General features: G+C 59.3%; 5 protein-coding genes and 1 non-coding gene across 7 annotated transcripts; 3 read left to right on the top strand and 3 right to left on the bottom strand.

Annotated features, from left to right (window-relative positions):
• Positions 1-1,519: 1,519 nt before the first annotated feature.
• Positions 1,520-1,789, bottom strand: JDV02_004468 (uncharacterized protein; the record flags this gene model as incomplete). The annotated part of the gene is made up of 1 exon (XM_047985688.1): positions 1,520-1,789. One exon carries the CDS (start codon positions 1,787-1,789, stop codon positions 1,520-1,522), a length of 270 nt encoding a protein of 89 aa, XP_047841665.1.
• A 1,258-nt stretch (positions 1,790-3,047) lies between these two features.
• JDV02_004467 (uncharacterized protein) lies at positions 3,048-6,063 on the bottom strand. Its single transcript, XM_047985687.1, has one exon. The coding sequence runs from the start codon at positions 5,753-5,755 to the stop codon at positions 3,983-3,985; it is 1,773 nt and encodes a 590-aa protein (XP_047841664.1). The 5' UTR covers positions 5,756-6,063; the 3' UTR covers positions 3,048-3,982.
• A 796-nt stretch (positions 6,064-6,859) lies between these two features.
• On the top strand, positions 6,860-8,863 carry PRS4 (Ribose-phosphate diphosphokinase). 2 transcript variants are annotated; one of them, XM_047985685.1, is made up of 6 exons: positions 6,860-7,295; positions 7,391-7,691; positions 7,769-8,086; positions 8,140-8,275; positions 8,329-8,402; positions 8,456-8,863. In XM_047985685.1, exons 1-6 carry the CDS (start codon positions 7,216-7,218, stop codon positions 8,516-8,518), a joined length of 972 nt encoding a protein of 323 aa, XP_047841662.1. In that variant the 5' UTR covers positions 6,860-7,215; the 3' UTR covers positions 8,519-8,863. The 2 variants fall into 2 exon arrangements, with proteins under 2 accessions (XP_047841662.1, XP_047841663.1); XM_047985686.1 differs by having other exon boundaries at positions 6,860-7,691; positions 8,456-8,566; positions 8,619-8,863.
• A 222-nt stretch (positions 8,864-9,085) lies between these two features.
• Positions 9,086-9,185, bottom strand: JDV02_004465. Its single transcript has one exon. It is a non-coding gene; the product is annotated as a tRNA-Leu (tRNA).
• A 211-nt stretch (positions 9,186-9,396) lies between these two features.
• Positions 9,397-15,041, top strand: MON2 (Endocytosis and vacuole integrity protein). The gene is made up of 6 exons (XM_047985684.1): positions 9,397-9,614; positions 9,677-9,743; positions 9,806-10,186; positions 10,243-10,331; positions 10,379-12,874; positions 12,922-15,041. Exons 1-6 carry the CDS (start codon positions 9,537-9,539, stop codon positions 14,944-14,946), a joined length of 5,136 nt encoding a protein of 1,711 aa, XP_047841661.1. The 5' UTR covers positions 9,397-9,536; the 3' UTR covers positions 14,947-15,041.
• Positions 15,042-15,261: 220 nt separating this feature from the next.
• TRM7 (tRNA (cytidine(32)/guanosine(34)-2'-O)-methyltransferase) lies at positions 15,262-16,967 on the top strand (the record flags this gene model as incomplete). Its single annotated transcript, XM_047985683.1, has 2 exons — positions 15,262-15,562; positions 15,754-16,967. The coding sequence occupies exons 1-2, from the start codon at positions 15,460-15,462 to the stop codon at positions 16,965-16,967; spliced, it is 1,317 nt and encodes a 438-aa protein (XP_047841660.1). The 5' UTR covers positions 15,262-15,459.
• Positions 16,968-17,125: the final 158 nt, after the last annotated feature.

The raw sequence follows: 17,125 nt of genomic DNA, 5'->3' as shown, positions 1-17,125 counted from the left end.
GACAGAGTCCGCAGATGGTTGAAGCCATTTACTAGCTCCGCAGTGGTATGTCGTCCGTCCCATGTCCTCTACTCTACGCACTAGCTGTCTCCGCATGGGTCGATGTCATGTTTCATCACAAGCCCCGTCGACGGGCCACAGCAGATGCATCTTACATGCACGTACCGACTGCCGGGGACTCGTGGCATCACCTTTGACAACAACGAGCTGCAAGTTTCCGTATGCTGCCGGGCTTGTCATAGGTGCTGCAGGCGAGAGAGTCCTCAGCCCGTCCCTCGGTGACAAGGATGACGCCGCATACCCTCGACACCGCCCCTTCTGGCTCACCTATCGACCTGCACACCAAGCTCCATCAAACGTTTCTTCTTTGACCTCTATCACAGCCCGGACCGGCCAATGATTTGAAAGTGCTTCTCGTGGCTAGTATTTGTCAGTCTGTGGCCGTCCAGAGCTTCCTGGGCTCTTTGCCGACCTGCATGACGGGCCGATCTCTACCGACTTGTGCAATTTCCTCTTCTGCGGTTACCAACAGAGAGACCCGCGTCCGCGTCACCGGTACAGTATTGCCGTGCATTTCTTGCTTCTTTTTCGCCTGAAGGGTGTGAGTGGAGAGTGCCTTCTCACCACCCTCACCGTTCGCCGTCCGCCTCGCCATTGGGCCGTCGTGTTAGGCAGTCATCAATGGAGGCGGCGCCGGGGACCAACAACACCCTCGCGACCACAAAAGACAGCGGCTCAAGGCGTGACCCGCTTGTTGGCAGCCTTTTGTGCTCGTCCCGGAAATTCGGTACCGGGACTCGAGCCCAGGAGCCTGACAGAACCGGCCGCCCGGCCGCCCGCACCGCCCCAGACCAACACAACAACACCAGATGCGTTGGCATGACATGTCCTCGTTTGGATCTGGTGCCACTCTACTCGCGCAGTCAAAGATGACAGATGCTTTGAGGCATTGCTATTGTTCATCGTCATTCGCGGACAGTAGCCTCCGCGGTAGTCCCTGTGAATCGCAATTTTGACTGGACTCCCGTCGCGCAGGTGAATGATACACGTCGTGCTGCGTAGTTTCACTGTATGGAATAACTAGCACGTACATTCGTGAGCAACTCGAGTTCTCTCAACGTCACATGGAGCGAGAGGAGCTCAAACCTGAAGCCAAATGACACCGAATAGCCGACGCAACCTGGTAGACACTCGTAAAGCGGACTGACTCTTGTTGGGCAAGCCTTGACAAACCAACAGACCTTCCATACTAACAAAGGCGGCAGCAAGCAGCTGGCAGAACAAAAGAAGTGGACAGTGTTATTGGCATTAACTTTTTCTTCTCTCCCGAGCGAATCTTCATCGGACAAAACTTGAAGTCCGTCCACCTCGTATCCAATTCTTGCGTACCGCTCCTCCAAGGGGACCACGCTCCACGTCCAACTCAACTGTGCAAGATCGGAACTCCTATGGCGACTCTTGTCAGCATGAATTAATTACAGGCTACTACTTGTCGAAACATTGCCGGCGCACCAATTTTTTAGTCCTTCACGCAGCTGCAGGAGCTGCAGCACGACTTGTCGCTACTCCTCACTTGGTACACGCTACCCAGACAGTAGGTGTCCTCGTAGCAGGGCTTCCTGAGGGGGCCGTTGAGGATGCTCGAGGGGCAGTGGACGTGGTAGGAGTCGCCTCTGCGGACGTGGGTGCCAGCGTCTGGCCCATCGGGACCGGTCGTGGTGGCGGGCGAGGCCATGGCCGCGTGTCCGAGGAGGGACGCAACGAGCGGGTAGAAGATGGCGGAGCGCATGGTGATAGTGGTCGTGGTGGTGACTTGGGGATGGTGCGTTGAAGGTAAGGCTGATGAGAAATGAGTGCTGGGTTTAAGCAGCAAGAGACATATAAGTGTGGTGGTGGTGGTTTGATGGGGTGGATTTTGATGGTGTCGACAGGATTTCTTCCAGAAGCATGAGAAAACCCCTCGCGGTCTTTATATCTGGGATCCTTCCATGTTGCTTCTCTCTCTCTCTACCTGTCCCCAGCATGTTCACCATCTCGACATTGGATTTCGTAACGCGGTGACGCCCTGGTCGTTATGCTGTCCCGGTCCGGGGCTTCTCATACGGGTCTTTGCTTCCCTATGGGCCCTTGCTTCCGCGTAGAATGTTCTTGGAACAAATTTTTTCCCTTCTTCTTCTTTTTTCATCATCATTTTTGCCCTCTTTTTCCTCCAAGGGTTGGTTGTTGTTCGTTGTCCATGTGTTGAGGTTATGTAATGCCAAACGAAGAGAGTGAGAGTGAGTGACCATGTACATGTGTGTATGTGTGTGTGCATGTGACTGACTGCCTGAGTGACTGAGAGAAGAAGCCAGGAGGAAAGAAACGCTTTGGTCCAAGGCGCGCTCGTGTGGTTGCGAAACGAGTCGAGCGCGGCCACGAGATCGCACGTGTTGGACGAAGCCCGCGCCAGCGCCCGCGTGTCCTCCCCCCCCCCCCCCGTCGCATGTGCGTGAGGGTTGACAGCAGGTGGCGATGCGAGATGGCAGATGCCAGCAGAATCAAGCAGCTATTTAAACATCGCGGCGACAGCGGCAGCAGTATACAGGGCATACATTATTCTTATCTACGTATCGTACGTAGAGCATACGCGACAGGCTCACGTCACGCAAACCTCGGCCATCCGGCTTTCCCTATCGGTCGTCATTTTTTGCGATGATGACGACGACGATGGTGGCGGTGGTGGCCCATGTGTTTTTTCCTTTCTTCATTCGCGAGTCGCAACAGGATTTGCCATTTGCCTCAACAACCTCGTCAGGGGCCGGTATGCGAACCGGCGACAACCCGTCTCCCTCAGCCCCTCCCGTGACCGACCTCGCCAAACAACGGGGGGTTGTCGTTGACCACGAGATGCTCAAACAAACAAAACACGTTCCCCTCCGTGTTCCCCATTCCCTCCCTCCCTTCCTCCGCGGCCCGCCCGCCGTCGGTGAGCACGTGCACGCACGCATGCATGTAGTTGCGCTCACGACTTGATTCGACGTGGGACAGGAACATGCCGGGATCTACGCATACTGTACATACCAACTAACCATCCCCCCCCCTGCTATCTCTCTCTCGCTCAATCTCTCCCGGTGCCGTGGTCACGGAACCCGGGTGTGCGCTTGTGTGTGTGTTGTGTTGTGTGTTGTGTGTGTGTTGTGTGTGTGTGTAAGTGGCCAGTGCGGTGCCGTCCTCCCGGTAGGAGAAGAAGAAGCAGTAGCCGTAGCAAACACACATATCCCGGGGGTATGTACATGTGTCGCATCATGTTTCGTTAAGTACCTTGCGATGCGTGCTTTTTTCCTTCTTTCTTTCTCTCTTTCCCCATTAGGGAGGGGGGGTTAGAGAGGATGCATCATGGACGCATCATGCAATGCGCTGGCTTGGCTTGGCTGAGGCTCGCGCGACTCCCCTCGTGATGCTGGCAGCTGGCCCGACCTGATTTTATTTCCTCACCCCCAATGGCGTGTCATGGCACGGAGATGGGTCAGATCCCGGCGGCCATGCTTTTAATTATTCCCTTCCATGAGCCCGCCCGCCCGCCCCGTCCCCACGCGCCCAGTTACTACCGAGAAGACGAGAGACCCCTGCCGATGCTGGCCGTTGTGGCCCGCGCGACTCTCCTGTCGCGGAGCGCGGGGCGGCGTTGCGTCACGACCACGAATGAACAATGTGCCGCGGGCAAGGGACGGCACGGTACGTCGGTAATCATCATGTATGTGCTTTAATGCTGCCCGCGGCGGCCCAGCTGCGCGGCTGTCGGTCTGAACTGTCTAAAACCCCGACCCAGCTTGGATCAAGTGAACAAAACTCCTCAACCCATTGCGCCACGCAGATGTCGGAAAGCAGTAGCCATGCACTGTCCACCCAAGAACGCCGTGTCCGGTGAGCGAGCCCCCTCGGTACGCTCTCGTGGTCTCTCTCGCCCCCCTCATCCCCAACAAGCGAGGCCCCAGACCAGTCATCACAGGTACCGCGTCTGAAGCCATTCCTCGTTCCTCATGCGCAAGTCCAGGCCGTACTGCGCCCACCACTTGCGCGCCTTGCTCTGGTCGCCGATGCTGTCTTCGAGGGCCTCTTCAATGTTGCAGGTGCGAAACTCGACGGGCTGCTTGCGTCCGTCCATGCCCTCGAGCTCGCCGTGGGCAAACTTGCGCCACCACTCGAGCACCTCGACGTGCTGGTGAATTGTGGAGCTGATGAGCACCTCGGGGTCGAAGACGAGCTTGTTGTCTCCCTTGAGCCGCCTCCACGCTTCGAGCACGTTGACCCGGCCCCAGCGGCTCGCCACCTTGGCCACGCTATCGCCATGGGCCACCGGGATGCCAGATGCGTCCCACCAACGCAGCACGTCGGCTTGCCCGTGTTGGGTCGCCCACAGCAGAGACCGGCCCGGTCGAAGGACGATGCTGTCGTCTTGGGCCGCCGCATCGCGCCACCACTCCAGGACCAACAGGTGCCCCCTTCCGCTGGCCTGTTCCAGAGCCGTTTCGGTATATCGCAATGGCAGGCCGGACCGTCGCCACCACCAGTCCAGGATCCGCACGTGACCGTTCTTGGATGCTCCATCGACAGCCTCGGCGTCGTAGATGTGCTTGTCCCGAAACCACCTGCTTTGCTTCCAGTAGTCGAGGACGTCGGTCCTCGGGTAGTACGCCGACGCATTCGAAGGCAGCGTTGTGCCGTCAAAAGCCTTGAACAGGTCGGGTCGATTGTTCTCCATGTACTCCAGCACCTCGATCAGCGCAAAGCGGATGACGAGCTTCACCACGAGGGCCGGGATGTCTTGGAAATTGGGCGGCGACTGCGACAGTTTCTTGCAGATGGCTGCCGAGTTGCAGGTGAGCACGGTCCATTCCAGCTCGTGTTCGTACACCTTCAGCGGATCGGTCGGATCTTTAGGCTCGAGGCACCACGGCTGCGGCATGGGCAGGTTTGTGTACATGCCGAGGGCCTTGGCAAGCTCCCAGTCGCCTGCATAGTCCAGCACAAGGGTCCATATCTCGGGTGGCAGCTTGGCCTGTATCTTGACGTCGCTATCCGAGACCAGGGGAGCGCTGGTAGCAATCTCCACGTCGCGCCCGAGCCCCAGGAGGTCCGCCTGGTTCTTGATAATGCCCAGCACTTCGTTGAAGCCGTTCCAATTGGGGACGCGCTTGGGGTTCGGCGCGCCCTCGTAATGCCACAAGATCGGCGTCATGACGCGAATCCAATTCCACTTGCGATACAGCTTGCTCAGGTGGCGCTTCGTCATGGGGTTCGACCACATGTGCGTGCTCATGCCCGGGACGAGCACCACGCTCTTCTGGGGGTTCCATCCCCGAAGCACCTCGCCTAAAAAGGTGTCGGCGATGCCTGCAAGCAGCTTGGCGATGCCGTCGGCGTCGAGCGGCACGCACACCATCAGGTCCGCCCACTCGACCAGCTCATAGGCCTGCTGCCTGTAGAATTCGATGTCGTCGGCGCGGTCGCCCTGGCCGGGCGTCAGGGTGCGGTTCTCCATGACGATGATGGTCTGCGTCAGGCGCGGGACAACGTCATCAACAATGGCCCTCGTCTCGATCTGCGTATTCTTGGACAGGCGCACGACGAGGGCCTGCGCCCAGGAGGTGTCGCGCGGGCCAGTGGCGGCGACAAGGAGATGCAGTTTGCGGTGGCGCGTGTTCATCTCGGTGAGCGAGGAACACGAAGACACGGTCGACGTCAGCCGCGGCGGAAAAGACGGATAGGTCGCCATGCCGAAAGAGAGGTTGACGGATCGAGGGACATGGTTCGGGACGTCTTCAGGTGGCGACGCGCGCGGCCGGTCGGGTCGGGGCGTGTCGACGGAAGCCCAGGCAGGGGTCGTTGGGCACGACCGCCTGTCGGTGAGGCTTTAGTCACGTGCAGGGCGGTTGCTTCTGCAGACCCTGCGACTGTTGTCGTCGTCGTGGTTGTCGTCGCGGTCGGTGAGGGAAAAGAGAGAGAGAGCGTGCAGGCCGGTGCGCGGGTGCTACTAGATGGAAAGGAGAAGCGACGTCTCAGATGGCCAAGATTCTGACGACATTGGTGCGTAAGGTTAGCAGGTGGTGGACGGGGGCAGAAGCGGCAGCATTGCCCGTCAGGCTTCAGCGGGGCGCTAACGTCGGGGAACCCGCTGGAGCCGCGCTAGAACCGGACCTGCTTGACGGCGCTCCAGCGCATCGCCGTGGGGGTCGCCCTTGGCCGTCCAATAGGCACGGTACCATTAGGTAGCAGGCAGGGGAGCTGCCTCTGTTCGACTCGACGTTGGATGCTGGGCGGCCGCCGTGGTTGCGGTGAACAGCATGCTGGAAATGGGCGGTGATGGGGCTTTAACAGAAGGACCAACGGCATCTCAATTACACTTGCCGCAGATGGGAGCCATCATCACTTGATATTGCTACCAACTTTGTGCTTCGTACTTGGTAGCCCATGCACAGAGGGCGCTTGGCAATGCGATAGTGAATTAAGCTCTGCCAGGGCGTCGGGCTCAAAAGCAGCCATTCCATCCCGTCAAGGTATCTAGTAGTTCCAAGTTACTTCGTTACCTACTATGTAACTTGTACGAGCGTTCAAAAATGTTATGTCATGCTTTCGTCCAGACAAGGGGATTCATTAGGACGTCCATCGGGGGCAGCAGTCTAATTCATCTGAACACAGACATGGAACAAACGGGACGGAAGTTAACGGAGGGGCTCTTACAAAGAATAGCGAGCGTTGCACGGCATCACACCCGCCGGCGCCTGTCACATGACTTGCCTAGTAGCAAGTAACTTACCTAGCCAGCCAGGCCCACGGCCACACCCACGCCCCCGGACCGGAGCCACCGCAAAAGGTTAACTGATGACTGACTATGGCCGCCGCGGTGGGCCCTGAATTGAATGGACCATGGAGCAACCACTGCCGACGCCTACGCCGACAACGACGACGACGACGGCTTGAAACCGGGGACCAAAAACTTTTGCCTCGTGTGACGCCCTCACTTATCCATCCGCTCGTGCTCCCCGACGCTCACGCCCGCGGCCTCGAGATCGCCATCTCCAGCATCGGCTCCCCTCTGACCGAGACACCTGCCGCCTGCAGCTCGGGTTGCAACGCCGCCCGCCCGCTAAAAATTTCTCTGCCCGAGGGCATTCCTGCCTCGACCTCTCCTCCCGCCTCTGTGCACTCACTCACTCCCCGCAACCCGCCGCGGCCATGTTGGACCAAATGGCAAACGAAATCAAGCTCATCTCGGGCAGCTCACACCCCGACCTGAGCGAGCTGGTCGCCAACCGGTACGTCCGACGATGGCTCGGAGAGAGCAGTCGTGCCGGGCCTATCCGGCCGAGTCCGTCGTGAGGGTCCTGACTGACATGTTTGCCGCGCGCAGGCTGGGCATCTCCATCGCCAACACCATGAGCCTCAACTACTCCAACCAGGAGACGAGTGTTTCGATCGGCGAGTCTGTGCGTGATGAGGATGTCTTCATTCTCCAGTCGACCGCCCCCGGCGATGTCAACGACGGCCTCATGGAGCTACTCATCATGATTCACGCCTGCAAGACGGCCTCAGCTAGGCGCATCACCGCCGTCATCCCCAACTTCCCCTACGCTCGTCAGGACAAGAAGGACAAGTCGCGCGCCCCCATCAGCGCCAAGCTCATCGCAAACATGCTGCAGGTCTCTGGCTGCGTACGTGTCACCTCCTCCTGCATCTACTTGTACCCCCGTGCCCCTTCACCCCCGGTCCCTCGACTTACACGTCCCAGAACCACGTCATCACCATGGACCTGCACGCCTCCCAGATCCAGGGCTTCTTCAACGTTCCCGTGGACAACCTGTATGCTGAGCCCTCGGTGCTGCGCTGGATCCGCGAGAACCTCGACGTCGCCAACTGCGTCATTGTCTCCCCCGATGCCGGCGGTGCCAAGCGCGCGACCTCCATTGCCGACCGCCTCAACACGGCCTTTGCGCTCATCCACAAGGAGCGCCCGCGCCCCAATGTCGTCGGCCGCATGGTGCTCGTCGGCGACGTTCAGGACAAGGTCGCCATTCTCGTCGACGACATGGCCGACACGTGCGGCACGGTAAGAGGCGCGACGCAATTCGTCCCCGACACCCCTCGCTAACAGCCGCACAGCTCGTCAAGGCGGCCGAGACGGTTAATCAGCATGGCGCTCGCCAGGTGTTTGCTATTGTCACGCACGGTATTCTGAGCGGCAAGGCTATCGATAACATTAACCAGTCATGCCTATCGGGCCTGGTTGTGACCAACAGTGCGTCAGCCAGCCCCTTTCTGGTCGAGTCCTCTAGCTAATGCAACGTCCAGCTGTGCCTCTTGGTGACAAGGCGGAGCGCTGTAAGAAGCTCAAGGTTATCGATGTCTCTGGTACCCTGGCCGAGGTGAGATCCCCCCCCCCAAGACTGATCCCTGCTGCCAGTGCTGACATCCGCAGGCCATCCGCCGGACGCACAACGGCGAGTCGGTGTCTTATCTCTTTACCAACGTTCCTGTTTGATGATTTGCGCTTTTTTTTTCACGGGCATTAGATTTACCAAGGGCGTCGGTATGTCGGCCGCGGCTGCGCTTTGGCGGGCGAAAATTGCTAACGGAGCCAGGGGTTTGTCGTTTGAGGTTCACGGGTTTTGTTTTCTTTTGCGCCAGTGGTAGCTTGCCGGTCGTGCTGCTACGGTTGAACCGGATGAGGATAGTCCTCCAAGACGGAGAGTAAGGTGAAAATTGGGACATGGCCATGGCACTCCCTACCATGAGCCTCGGGTTTCTTTGAGACGGAACACAGCGGAAGCGTATGCAGCCAAGTAGAGATCCTCATGAGTTATATCCGCTTCAAAAAATCGCCTACAAGACTGCGCCAGGAAGATATATGATGCATCCGACATAGGTCTAACGACATGAGACGCCCAAAGTGAGTCCGGTGGCACCGCCATCGGTGCGACCACGATCGTCAAGGCAGGCCCTCCAACGTATTCAATCCACAACAAACTTCCAACATAGCTCAAATGATTGACAAACAGAACCTCCAAAAAAAATGCACGCGTCACTAGATGCTTACGGGCAACAAAAATGCCAAGACAGGGGTTCGAACCCTGGAATCTCTCGATAGTGGTGTCGAAGCAGGAAACAAAAGCTTAAAACCACCGCCTTAACCACTCGGCCATCTTGGCTATGTTTAGGAGCGTACGATCAGAGAGCTTAATGATGACTATGCACCTACCAACGAATTTTTCGGCGGTGGGGGCCGTGCATGAAGCCACGCGCGCGACAGGCGCCACCAGGCACTGTCAGTGGGACGGGTCCCTGCGAGTACGTACTACGTAACCCGGTGAGCGGTGTGGGGATTCTGCCACGTTCCCCCTGTCGGCGACAACGCGACAGCTGTTGCCGATGACATCGCCCTCGCGCTGCAGGCTTCCCCGACGAGAAAAAGGACGGGCCGTTGTGGTGCTGGGCTGCATGGACAGGAAGCGGTTCCACATGCTCACATACGAGCGCATCGACGCGCCGGATTGCCCGACATGACGACGCATCTGCTGGCCTCGGAGCTGGCTAACCTCATCCAAGAGAGCAAGCGCAAGCACAATGACCTGCGCCAGGTGAGTCTGGCACCGTTTTATTTTGAACATGTAATGAACAAGTACTGAAGCCAAGTAAACAGGCCGCAGAGAAGTCCCTCGAGGAGCTGAGGCAGTTGGGAAATGTGTCTGAGCAGGCGGCCCCGGAGCGTGAGTGTCGACGAGCCCATCACCAAACGGCCAGGTGTCACGAGTGCTGACGCGCCGGGCAGTGCTCTCCCAGAAGCCCAGCTTCGTCAACCCCTTCATCATCGCGTGCGGCACCAAGAACGCCAAGTTCACGGGCATCGCGATCGTCTGTCTGCAGCGCCTGATCGTCGTCCGCGCCCTGCCCCGCGCCAAGCTGAACCAGGTCCTCGAGGCGCTGATGCAAGCCTCGTCGGCGGGGCTTGATGTCCAGCTCAAGATCCTCCAGGCGCTGCCCTCACTTCTGCAAAACTACGCCGACGACATTCGCGGCGACCTGCTAGTCACGGCGCTCAACATCTGCTTCATCCTGCAGAGTAGTAAGAATGCCATCGTCAACAACACGTCGGCCGCGACCCTGCAGCAGCTGGTCGTGTCCGTCTTCGACAAGGTCGTCGCTGAGGACAGTGAGTTTGTACTCGAACATCGCGAAGACTGCGGGAGCTGCTGACTGGCCGTGCAGAAAATGGCGCCGACGTCGCTGTGGCCGGTGAAGTGTCTACTACAGACGGCAGCGTCGAGCTGCGAGCTGCGGCCCTGGACGCCTACAGAGTGAGATGCCTACGACATTCGAGATGTATGTCGGCTAACACAGCTAGATCTTCCACGACTTGTGCCTCATGACCGAAAATCAGCGCCCCGAATTCCTACGCTTCTCGGGCCTGCCGCAGACGTTTGGTCTGGAGCTGATTGAGTCCGTCATCACCAACCACGCGGCCGTTTTCACCACCCACCCTGAGCAGGCACAGATCCTTCGAACGCGGGTCATGCCCCTCGTCGTGAGCGCGCTCAAAGGCAAGCCATCGTTCGCCACGTCGGTGCGACTCGTGCGCATTCTTTACACCATGTTGCGGCGCCACATCGGCATCCTCCCCTCCGAGTGCGGAGACGCCCTCGAGATACTGACGCAGCTGCTCGATCACGATACCGCGCTTTGGAAACGAGCTCTCTGTATGGAGGTGTTTCGCGGCATCTTTGCCGAGCATGCTCTGGTACGCCGCATCTTTGCCCTCTACGATGCCAAGGAGGGCGAGAGGGACATTCTCAAGACTCTCACGGCGACCTTTGTGCGCTTGAGCACGGAAAAGCCTGCGGTGATTGGTCTCGGCCACCAATCAACAATACCCGCAGCAGACACATCCAACTCGTCTACAACGCCGTCGGACCAAGCCATGCTGGAGGCCAGCGGCGTGACGGGAATCATTGGCAGCACCGTCGCGTCGGAGGCGCCAAGCACAGGCATCAGCGCGCAATGGAGTTCTGTCCGTGTCCCGTGCATCGACCAGCTCGACAAGACGGACCCGCCCCCTATACCGGAATCTTACATCTACAGTCTCGTTCTGGCCTGCATATCGTATCTTTCTGACGGCCTCGCCAAGTTCGTCCTACCCCTCACCGTTCCCAGCGAAGGCAGGGGACGTCGGAAAGCGTCAAAACAGGATACCGGTGGAGATTCGCCCGAGCAAAGCGCAACAGACTCCTCGCAACCCAGAACGCGGCCGGAAAGATCCGGCTCGTTCAAGCGCAACCCCGTTCCAGCCAACCCACTCGACCTCGTCGACCACCCCATGTACCCGGAGATCAAGATTTGCGCGTCAATAGTCGACGAGTGCTGGCCGGCGATTTTGGCCACGTGCTCAACTTTTTTGTACGCAGCTCTTGACCAGGAGTACTATCATGGCCTCGTACGGGCGTTTCAGAGATTCGCCCATGTTGCCGGCCTGCTTCACCTCTCCACCCCGAGGGACGCGTTCCTGACCACGCTTGGGAAGTCCGCAGTTCCCCCCAATGTGTTGACCGCATGCCACAGCCAAGGCCAGGCGCGTGTCACGACGCCGACCGCGGCTCCCGAGACGCCGAACTCACTATTCAGCAACGCAAGAGGTCTGCTCAGCGTAGAAGCGCTGTCACCCCTGTCACCCTCAGCTGAGAAGCAGAGACAAGCGTCGGTCGATGCCGCGGCAGCGAGTCTGAATACACGCAATCTCCTATGCCTTCGAGCGCTTCTGAACCTCGGCATTGCGCTGGGACCGACGCTTGGCAACGCTTGGGGCATCGTGCTCGAGACACTTCAGCAGGCGGACTATGTACTCTTCGTCACAGGAAAGTCCCCGGGGAGGACTCCGTCGCTCAGCCGTGGCCAAGATCAGCCCGAAGGCGACAACAGCTCGCTCATGTCGAATTTCAACCACGAGGTCCGCTCAGTTGAGACTGCCGCGTCCAGGCTCATCGAAAGCAGCGTAGACTTTCCTAACACAGCCTTCATGGAAGTTGTAGAAGCAATGTGTGGCCTGCTCGAGCAGGGGCCTGGGGGAGGGATGGCGATAAACAACAAGAGCCATTCGCCTTCGGGAGACGACAAGCCGCTGCGTCCGCTTCCCGGCCAGCACAGGCGGGTTCTGAGTTTCTCGAGTCAAGCCGCCGGCTCTTCGACGCAGGAATATCTCTTCGCATTGGCGAAGCTCGGTGAGCTTGCGGCCATCAATATCGGGCGGCTCTTGACTACCGATCCCGCGGCCTCGGGCTGGGATAGGTTGACTGAAGAGCTCATTCATACGCTCGATTCGCCCGCCATGGCTCCGCCGGTGCGGGTCAAAGCCGCGGAGATTCTTGCACGATTGATGTTGGAGTCTGCAAATGCCGCCACATCCATGTCTGCTGAATCTCGGGGGCCGATTCAGTTGCGAGTGCTGGGCGCATTACGCGAGGCTTTGAAGCCATTACTGAAGCACGCCAGGGGTGCGTCTGTTGCCAACGTCGCTACAGACGTGGACGTGCACAGGATAATCCTCGAGGGCTTGAAGAGCATCGTGGAGGGCTGCGGTGAGAATCTTGTCAGCGGCTGGGATGTCACATTTGACATCATTGGCACCGTCTTCGCCTCAAATCCACCAGTGGCAGAAAGAAGAGGCTCCGTTGCCAATCCCGGGCTGCTCACTACGCGGTCCTCCAAGCTCGTTCGGTCGGCCTTTAGCTCTTTGCAGCTCATCTGCTCTGATTTCCTGGCGTCTCTGCCAAACTCTTGCTTCCTTATCCTCGTGGACACTCTGTACAAGTTTTGCTCGCAAGACGATGACCTCAACATAGCCCTCACGGTAAGTCTGGCCTCCTACGTCACGAGTCTTGGCCTAACGGAAAGCAGACCGTCACGTTCTTCTGGGTACTCTCCGATTTTCTGTCTACCAAGGGCGAGAGCCTGGGCATCACTGCCGAGCTGATGAAGGGCGCGAACAACTCGGGGCTGGAGAAGCTGGCCGCCGATCGCAGCCAGAGTGGATCCGATGCAGCCTTATGGATGCTGCTCCTCCTGAGACTGACGACGGTTGCTTCAGACGAGAGGCTGGAGCTGCGGAACAGTGCGATCCAGACCCTTCTTCGCATTTTCGACGCGTACGGTGACCGCCTCAGCCCGGAAGCCTGGTCCCTCTGCATAAAATTTGTCATTTTCCAGCTCATTACTTCACTCGAAGATGAGCTCAAGGGTGCCGAAGACGCGGATTCAGAAGGAGCGAATCGAGAAGAGTGGCACGGGACCGCCGTCGTTGTTCTCAACGGCATCTCGACCTTGCTGGCTAATTACATCGACAAGCTGACGGCGCATCCTTCCTTCAACCAACTGTGGCGCGAGCTACTGGGTCATTTTGCACGTCTCCTGGACTTTCACATTCTTGACGTCAACACTGCTACGTTCAAGGCGCTGAGCCACGTATTATCGCAAACGGGCCGTGACGAGAAATCCGTGTTCAACGATACGACGGTCGAATTTGCGTGGGATTTATGGTCCCGCGGCATACCAACCTCCGTCAGCACTGCAGGCAAAGTCGAAGACAACCAGAACTGTCTGATCGCTTACGTCGCGGCTCTCCGCGAGGTGTACAAGCTGATTCAGAGCAAGCTAGACGTGGGTAGGGTGGAGCGTATCCTCACGTTGCTGCGCGAAACTGTCGAGGAGGCGTCCGTCGGAGGCTACGTTCTGGATATTGAGACCGCGACTCCCTTGCAGACACAGACCTTGGCCGCCATTCAGATGATCCGAACAGACGTGGCAGGAGTGCCTTCGGTGATGATCAAGCAGGCCTCAGAGTTTGTCACCCTCGCATATGACCTGGAACAGACACATGAGTCCGGTGGCCCGCGACGAACGTACATTGCCATGTCGAAGGCGAGCATGCAAATCCTGGAGGGCCTCGTTGTGACCCATGCGTCCGATAAGGACATCTACACGAGCGGCGCACTTGCCACAGCCCTGTCTGCGCTGTACAGGCCTATCGCACTCAAATATCAGTTCCGGACAGTAACCAGGTCAACGCAGCCGTGGCGACTAGCGACATCATCGGCCTTGGGGGTCCTGGAGGCGACGCTTGGTAGACTCGGGCCGCTGGGCGTTCCCCGCAAGACGGTGGAGACCATATGGACGGTGGTCGTATCAGTGGCAGATGGCATCGTCAGCGCAGATACAGAGACTGCGCCTGCTGGGACCAACTTTGCCGATGACGAGGCCTTCGACATTGAGTCATTTCACAAGCTTCGCGCATTGATCATTCCTGCGCTCGGCGGAGAGTCAGTGGCAGACAAGACAAGAAGATCGTATGCCAGGAGCCTCTTCCAGATGTCGATTATTCACAAATCCACGTCCGAGGAAGAGTCTTTGACCGACAAGGGAGATGTTGCGAGCCTGTCAGCACTATACGCGCCGCGGGCAGGGCGCACAGTGGCGGCTCCGCCATCGACGCGCGCACAGATGGCATACGTCGTGTTTGACGAGCTATTCGCTCTCGTAGCCGCGCAGGAGCCCAGGTCAGGTGGCGAGACCAAGGCTGATTCCGCGGGCCGAGCCCGTATCGCGCGCACGACGGCACCGTTTCTCATTCTGCGATGCGCGCTGACGCTCCGGGCATACGTCGCCGACCAGCCACTGCGAGGGAGGATGCCACAGCCGCTGAGCCAGCGGAAGGAGCTGACCTGGACGCTGAGGAAGCTTGTCGACCTGGAGAGCGCCAGCGCCGCCATTCCAGCGGTCAAGGGGGCGGAGGGCGAGGGGAGGAAGCATTTGCTGAGGCTGTACCCATTGCTGGTCAAGTCGCTCGGTGTGGGAGGGGACGCCAAGGTCCTGCAACTGCTGAGGCAGGCTCTGGAGGTTGTGGGAGATGAATTGGGGATTGTTTGAGTCGGAACTGTAAGCGGGTGGTCGGCTGCATAATAAGCAGGCGTGTTTTGGCGTCGCAGTCAATAGATGATGATGCATCTACAACAACATTGACGTGGCAGAGTTTCGACTGACAACTGCAGGATGTGATGTATACCAATTCAGACTCAATAGAGATCAACTCTCACAGTCAATTGGTGTAGGAACAGCCATTGCTTGAGTTGTTGTGCATCGTAGTAGTAATCGATGTAGGGTACGTAGCTTTCACTCGAACCCCGCGGCGGGGCACATGCAGCAGCCAGCCAGCACCACCAAAAATTCTGAAGCTCCAACCAAGCATTGTCTCTGTGCCGTGGCCGCCGCCAGCCCGACCGACTGACTGACTGACCTTTCAGACGTCTACTTTCGTAGATACGCACACGTCACGGTCCGTCCAAACCGACCCAGACGACAACGACGACCGACGGCCGGCAGGACGCCGGGAGGGATACGACACGGCACGATCACGGCACGACAACGCACACACACACCGCCATGGGCAAGTCGTCCAAGGACAAGCGCGACGCCTACTACCGGCTCGCCAAGGAGCAGGGCTGGCGGGCGCGCAGCGCGTTTAAGCTGCTGCAGCTCGACGAGGGTGCGTTTCCTCCTCCGTCTACGTCGTTCCTTTTCTTTCCCCTGATGGAGCGAGCGAGCGAGCGAGCGAGGTGGTAGTCAGGTGAAGTTGGGAGGAGAGGGAGGGGGGGACAAAGGAGAGGAACAGAGAGAGACACACAGAGACAGCGAGAGAGACAGAGAGAGAGAGGGCTGACGAGAGTTGCCTCGCAGAATTCGACCTCTTCTCCGGCGTCACGCGCGTCGTGGACCTGTGCGCCGCGCCGGGCAGCTGGTCGCAGGTGCTGTCGCGGGTGCTCATCCAGGGCGACCGGTTCGGGCGCGCGGCGTGGCGGGATCGCGACGCGGAGCTGCGCCGGCGGATGCTCGCCGTCTTTCCTGATGACGCTGCCGCCGCCAAAAACGATACAGATGCGGATCCCACGACGACGAGACCCGACGAGACCCCCGCCCAGACGCAGCAGCAGCAGCAGCAGCAGTCGCGCCGCCGCCCCGAGGTCAAGATTGTAGCCATTGACCTGCAGCCCATCTCGCCGCTCGCCGGCATCACGACCCTCCGCGCCGACATCACGCACCCGGCGACGGTGCCGCTGCTCCTGCGCGCCCTCGACCCGAGCCCCGCCGACGGAGGGAGCCACAGCAATCACACATACAACGACGGCAGTGACGGCAGCCATGATGGCGACGATGCGCACGGCAAAGCGTCGCACCCCGTGGACCTGGTCATCAGCGACGGCGCGCCCGACGTGACGGGCCTGCACGACCTCGACATCTACGTGCAGTCGCAGCTGCTCTTCGCGGCGCTCAACCTCGCGCTGTGCGTGCTCAGGCCCGGGGGCAAGTTCGTGGCCAAGATCTTCCGCGGCCGCAACGTCGACGTGCTCTACGCGCAGCTCAAGGTCTTCTTCGACCGGGTCGTCGTCGCCAAGCCCCGCAGCAGCCGCGCCAGCAGCGTCGAGGCCTTCATCGTGTGCCTCGACTTCCGCCCGCCCGCCGGGTTCCGCGCCAGCCTCGAGGAGCCCCTCGGCGTGGGCCGCCGCCTCGACGCCATGGCCAGGGCGCGGGAGATGCAGCTCCCCGTCGTGGCCGGGGCCGTCATGCAGGATCCGGCGAGGGGCACCTGGCAGGATGACGTTGCCGCCACGAGTGTGGGTGCCGCTGCATGTGCAGACGGCGTGGTTGAGATGGAAGCCTACGACGACACGGACAACCATGACGACGACAAAACCCCAAAGGGCAGCTCGAGGAGCACAAGATGGATTGCGCCGTTTATTGCTTGCGGCGATCTATCGGCGTTTGACTCGGACGCCTCGTACCAACTCCCCGAGGACTACGTCTCGTTGGACCCCGTCCAGCCTCCCATCGCTCCGCCGTACAAACGCGCCGTGGAAATGAGGGCGGCGCAATCCAAGGCAGCGTCGAGGTGAGGCAGGCCAATGCTCGCATCTAAATACAAAGAAGAAGCATCGAAGGGAGGAGAAAGCAAATGCAGAGTATGCGCCAATACCGGGAGAAATGCAGGTACGGGGACGCGGGTCTTGAGCCCATCCCCATCCGCCGCCGCCTATGCTGGTATGGTCATGAA

This window comes from Purpureocillium takamizusanense, chromosome 3 (assembly GCF_022605165.1).
Source record: "Purpureocillium takamizusanense chromosome 3, complete sequence".
Classification (NCBI taxonomy): domain Eukaryota; kingdom Fungi; phylum Ascomycota; class Sordariomycetes; order Hypocreales; family Ophiocordycipitaceae; genus Purpureocillium; species Purpureocillium takamizusanense.
Note: the sequence above shows the minus strand (reverse complement) of the source record. Positions and strands in the feature narration are given on the sequence as shown.

Bases quoted from the DNA above. Each gene is read 5' to 3' on its own strand.
- MON2 (XM_047985684.1), top strand. From the start codon at position 9,537: ATGACGACGCATCTGCTGGCCTCGGAGCTGGCTAACCTCATCCAAGAG. The intron at 9,615-9,676 runs GTGAGTCTGGCA...CCAAGTAAACAG, and splicing joins AGCACAATGACCTGCGCCAG to GCCGCAGAGAAGTCCCTCGA. The intron at 10,332-10,378 runs GTGAGATGCCTA...TAACACAGCTAG, and splicing joins CGGCCCTGGACGCCTACAGA to ATCTTCCACGACTTGTGCCT.
- PRS4 (XM_047985686.1), top strand. From the start codon at position 7,308: ATGGCTCGGAGAGAGCAGTCGTGCCGGGCCTATCCGGCCGAGTCCGTC. The intron at 7,692-7,768 runs GTACGTGTCACC...TACACGTCCCAG, and splicing joins TGCTGCAGGTCTCTGGCTGC to AACCACGTCATCACCATGGA. The intron at 8,403-8,455 runs GTGAGATCCCCC...TGACATCCGCAG, and splicing joins TCTCTGGTACCCTGGCCGAG to GCCATCCGCCGGACGCACAA.
- JDV02_004467 (XM_047985687.1), bottom strand. From the start codon at position 5,755: ATGGCGACCTATCCGTCTTTTCCGCCGCGGCTGACGTCGACCGTGTCT.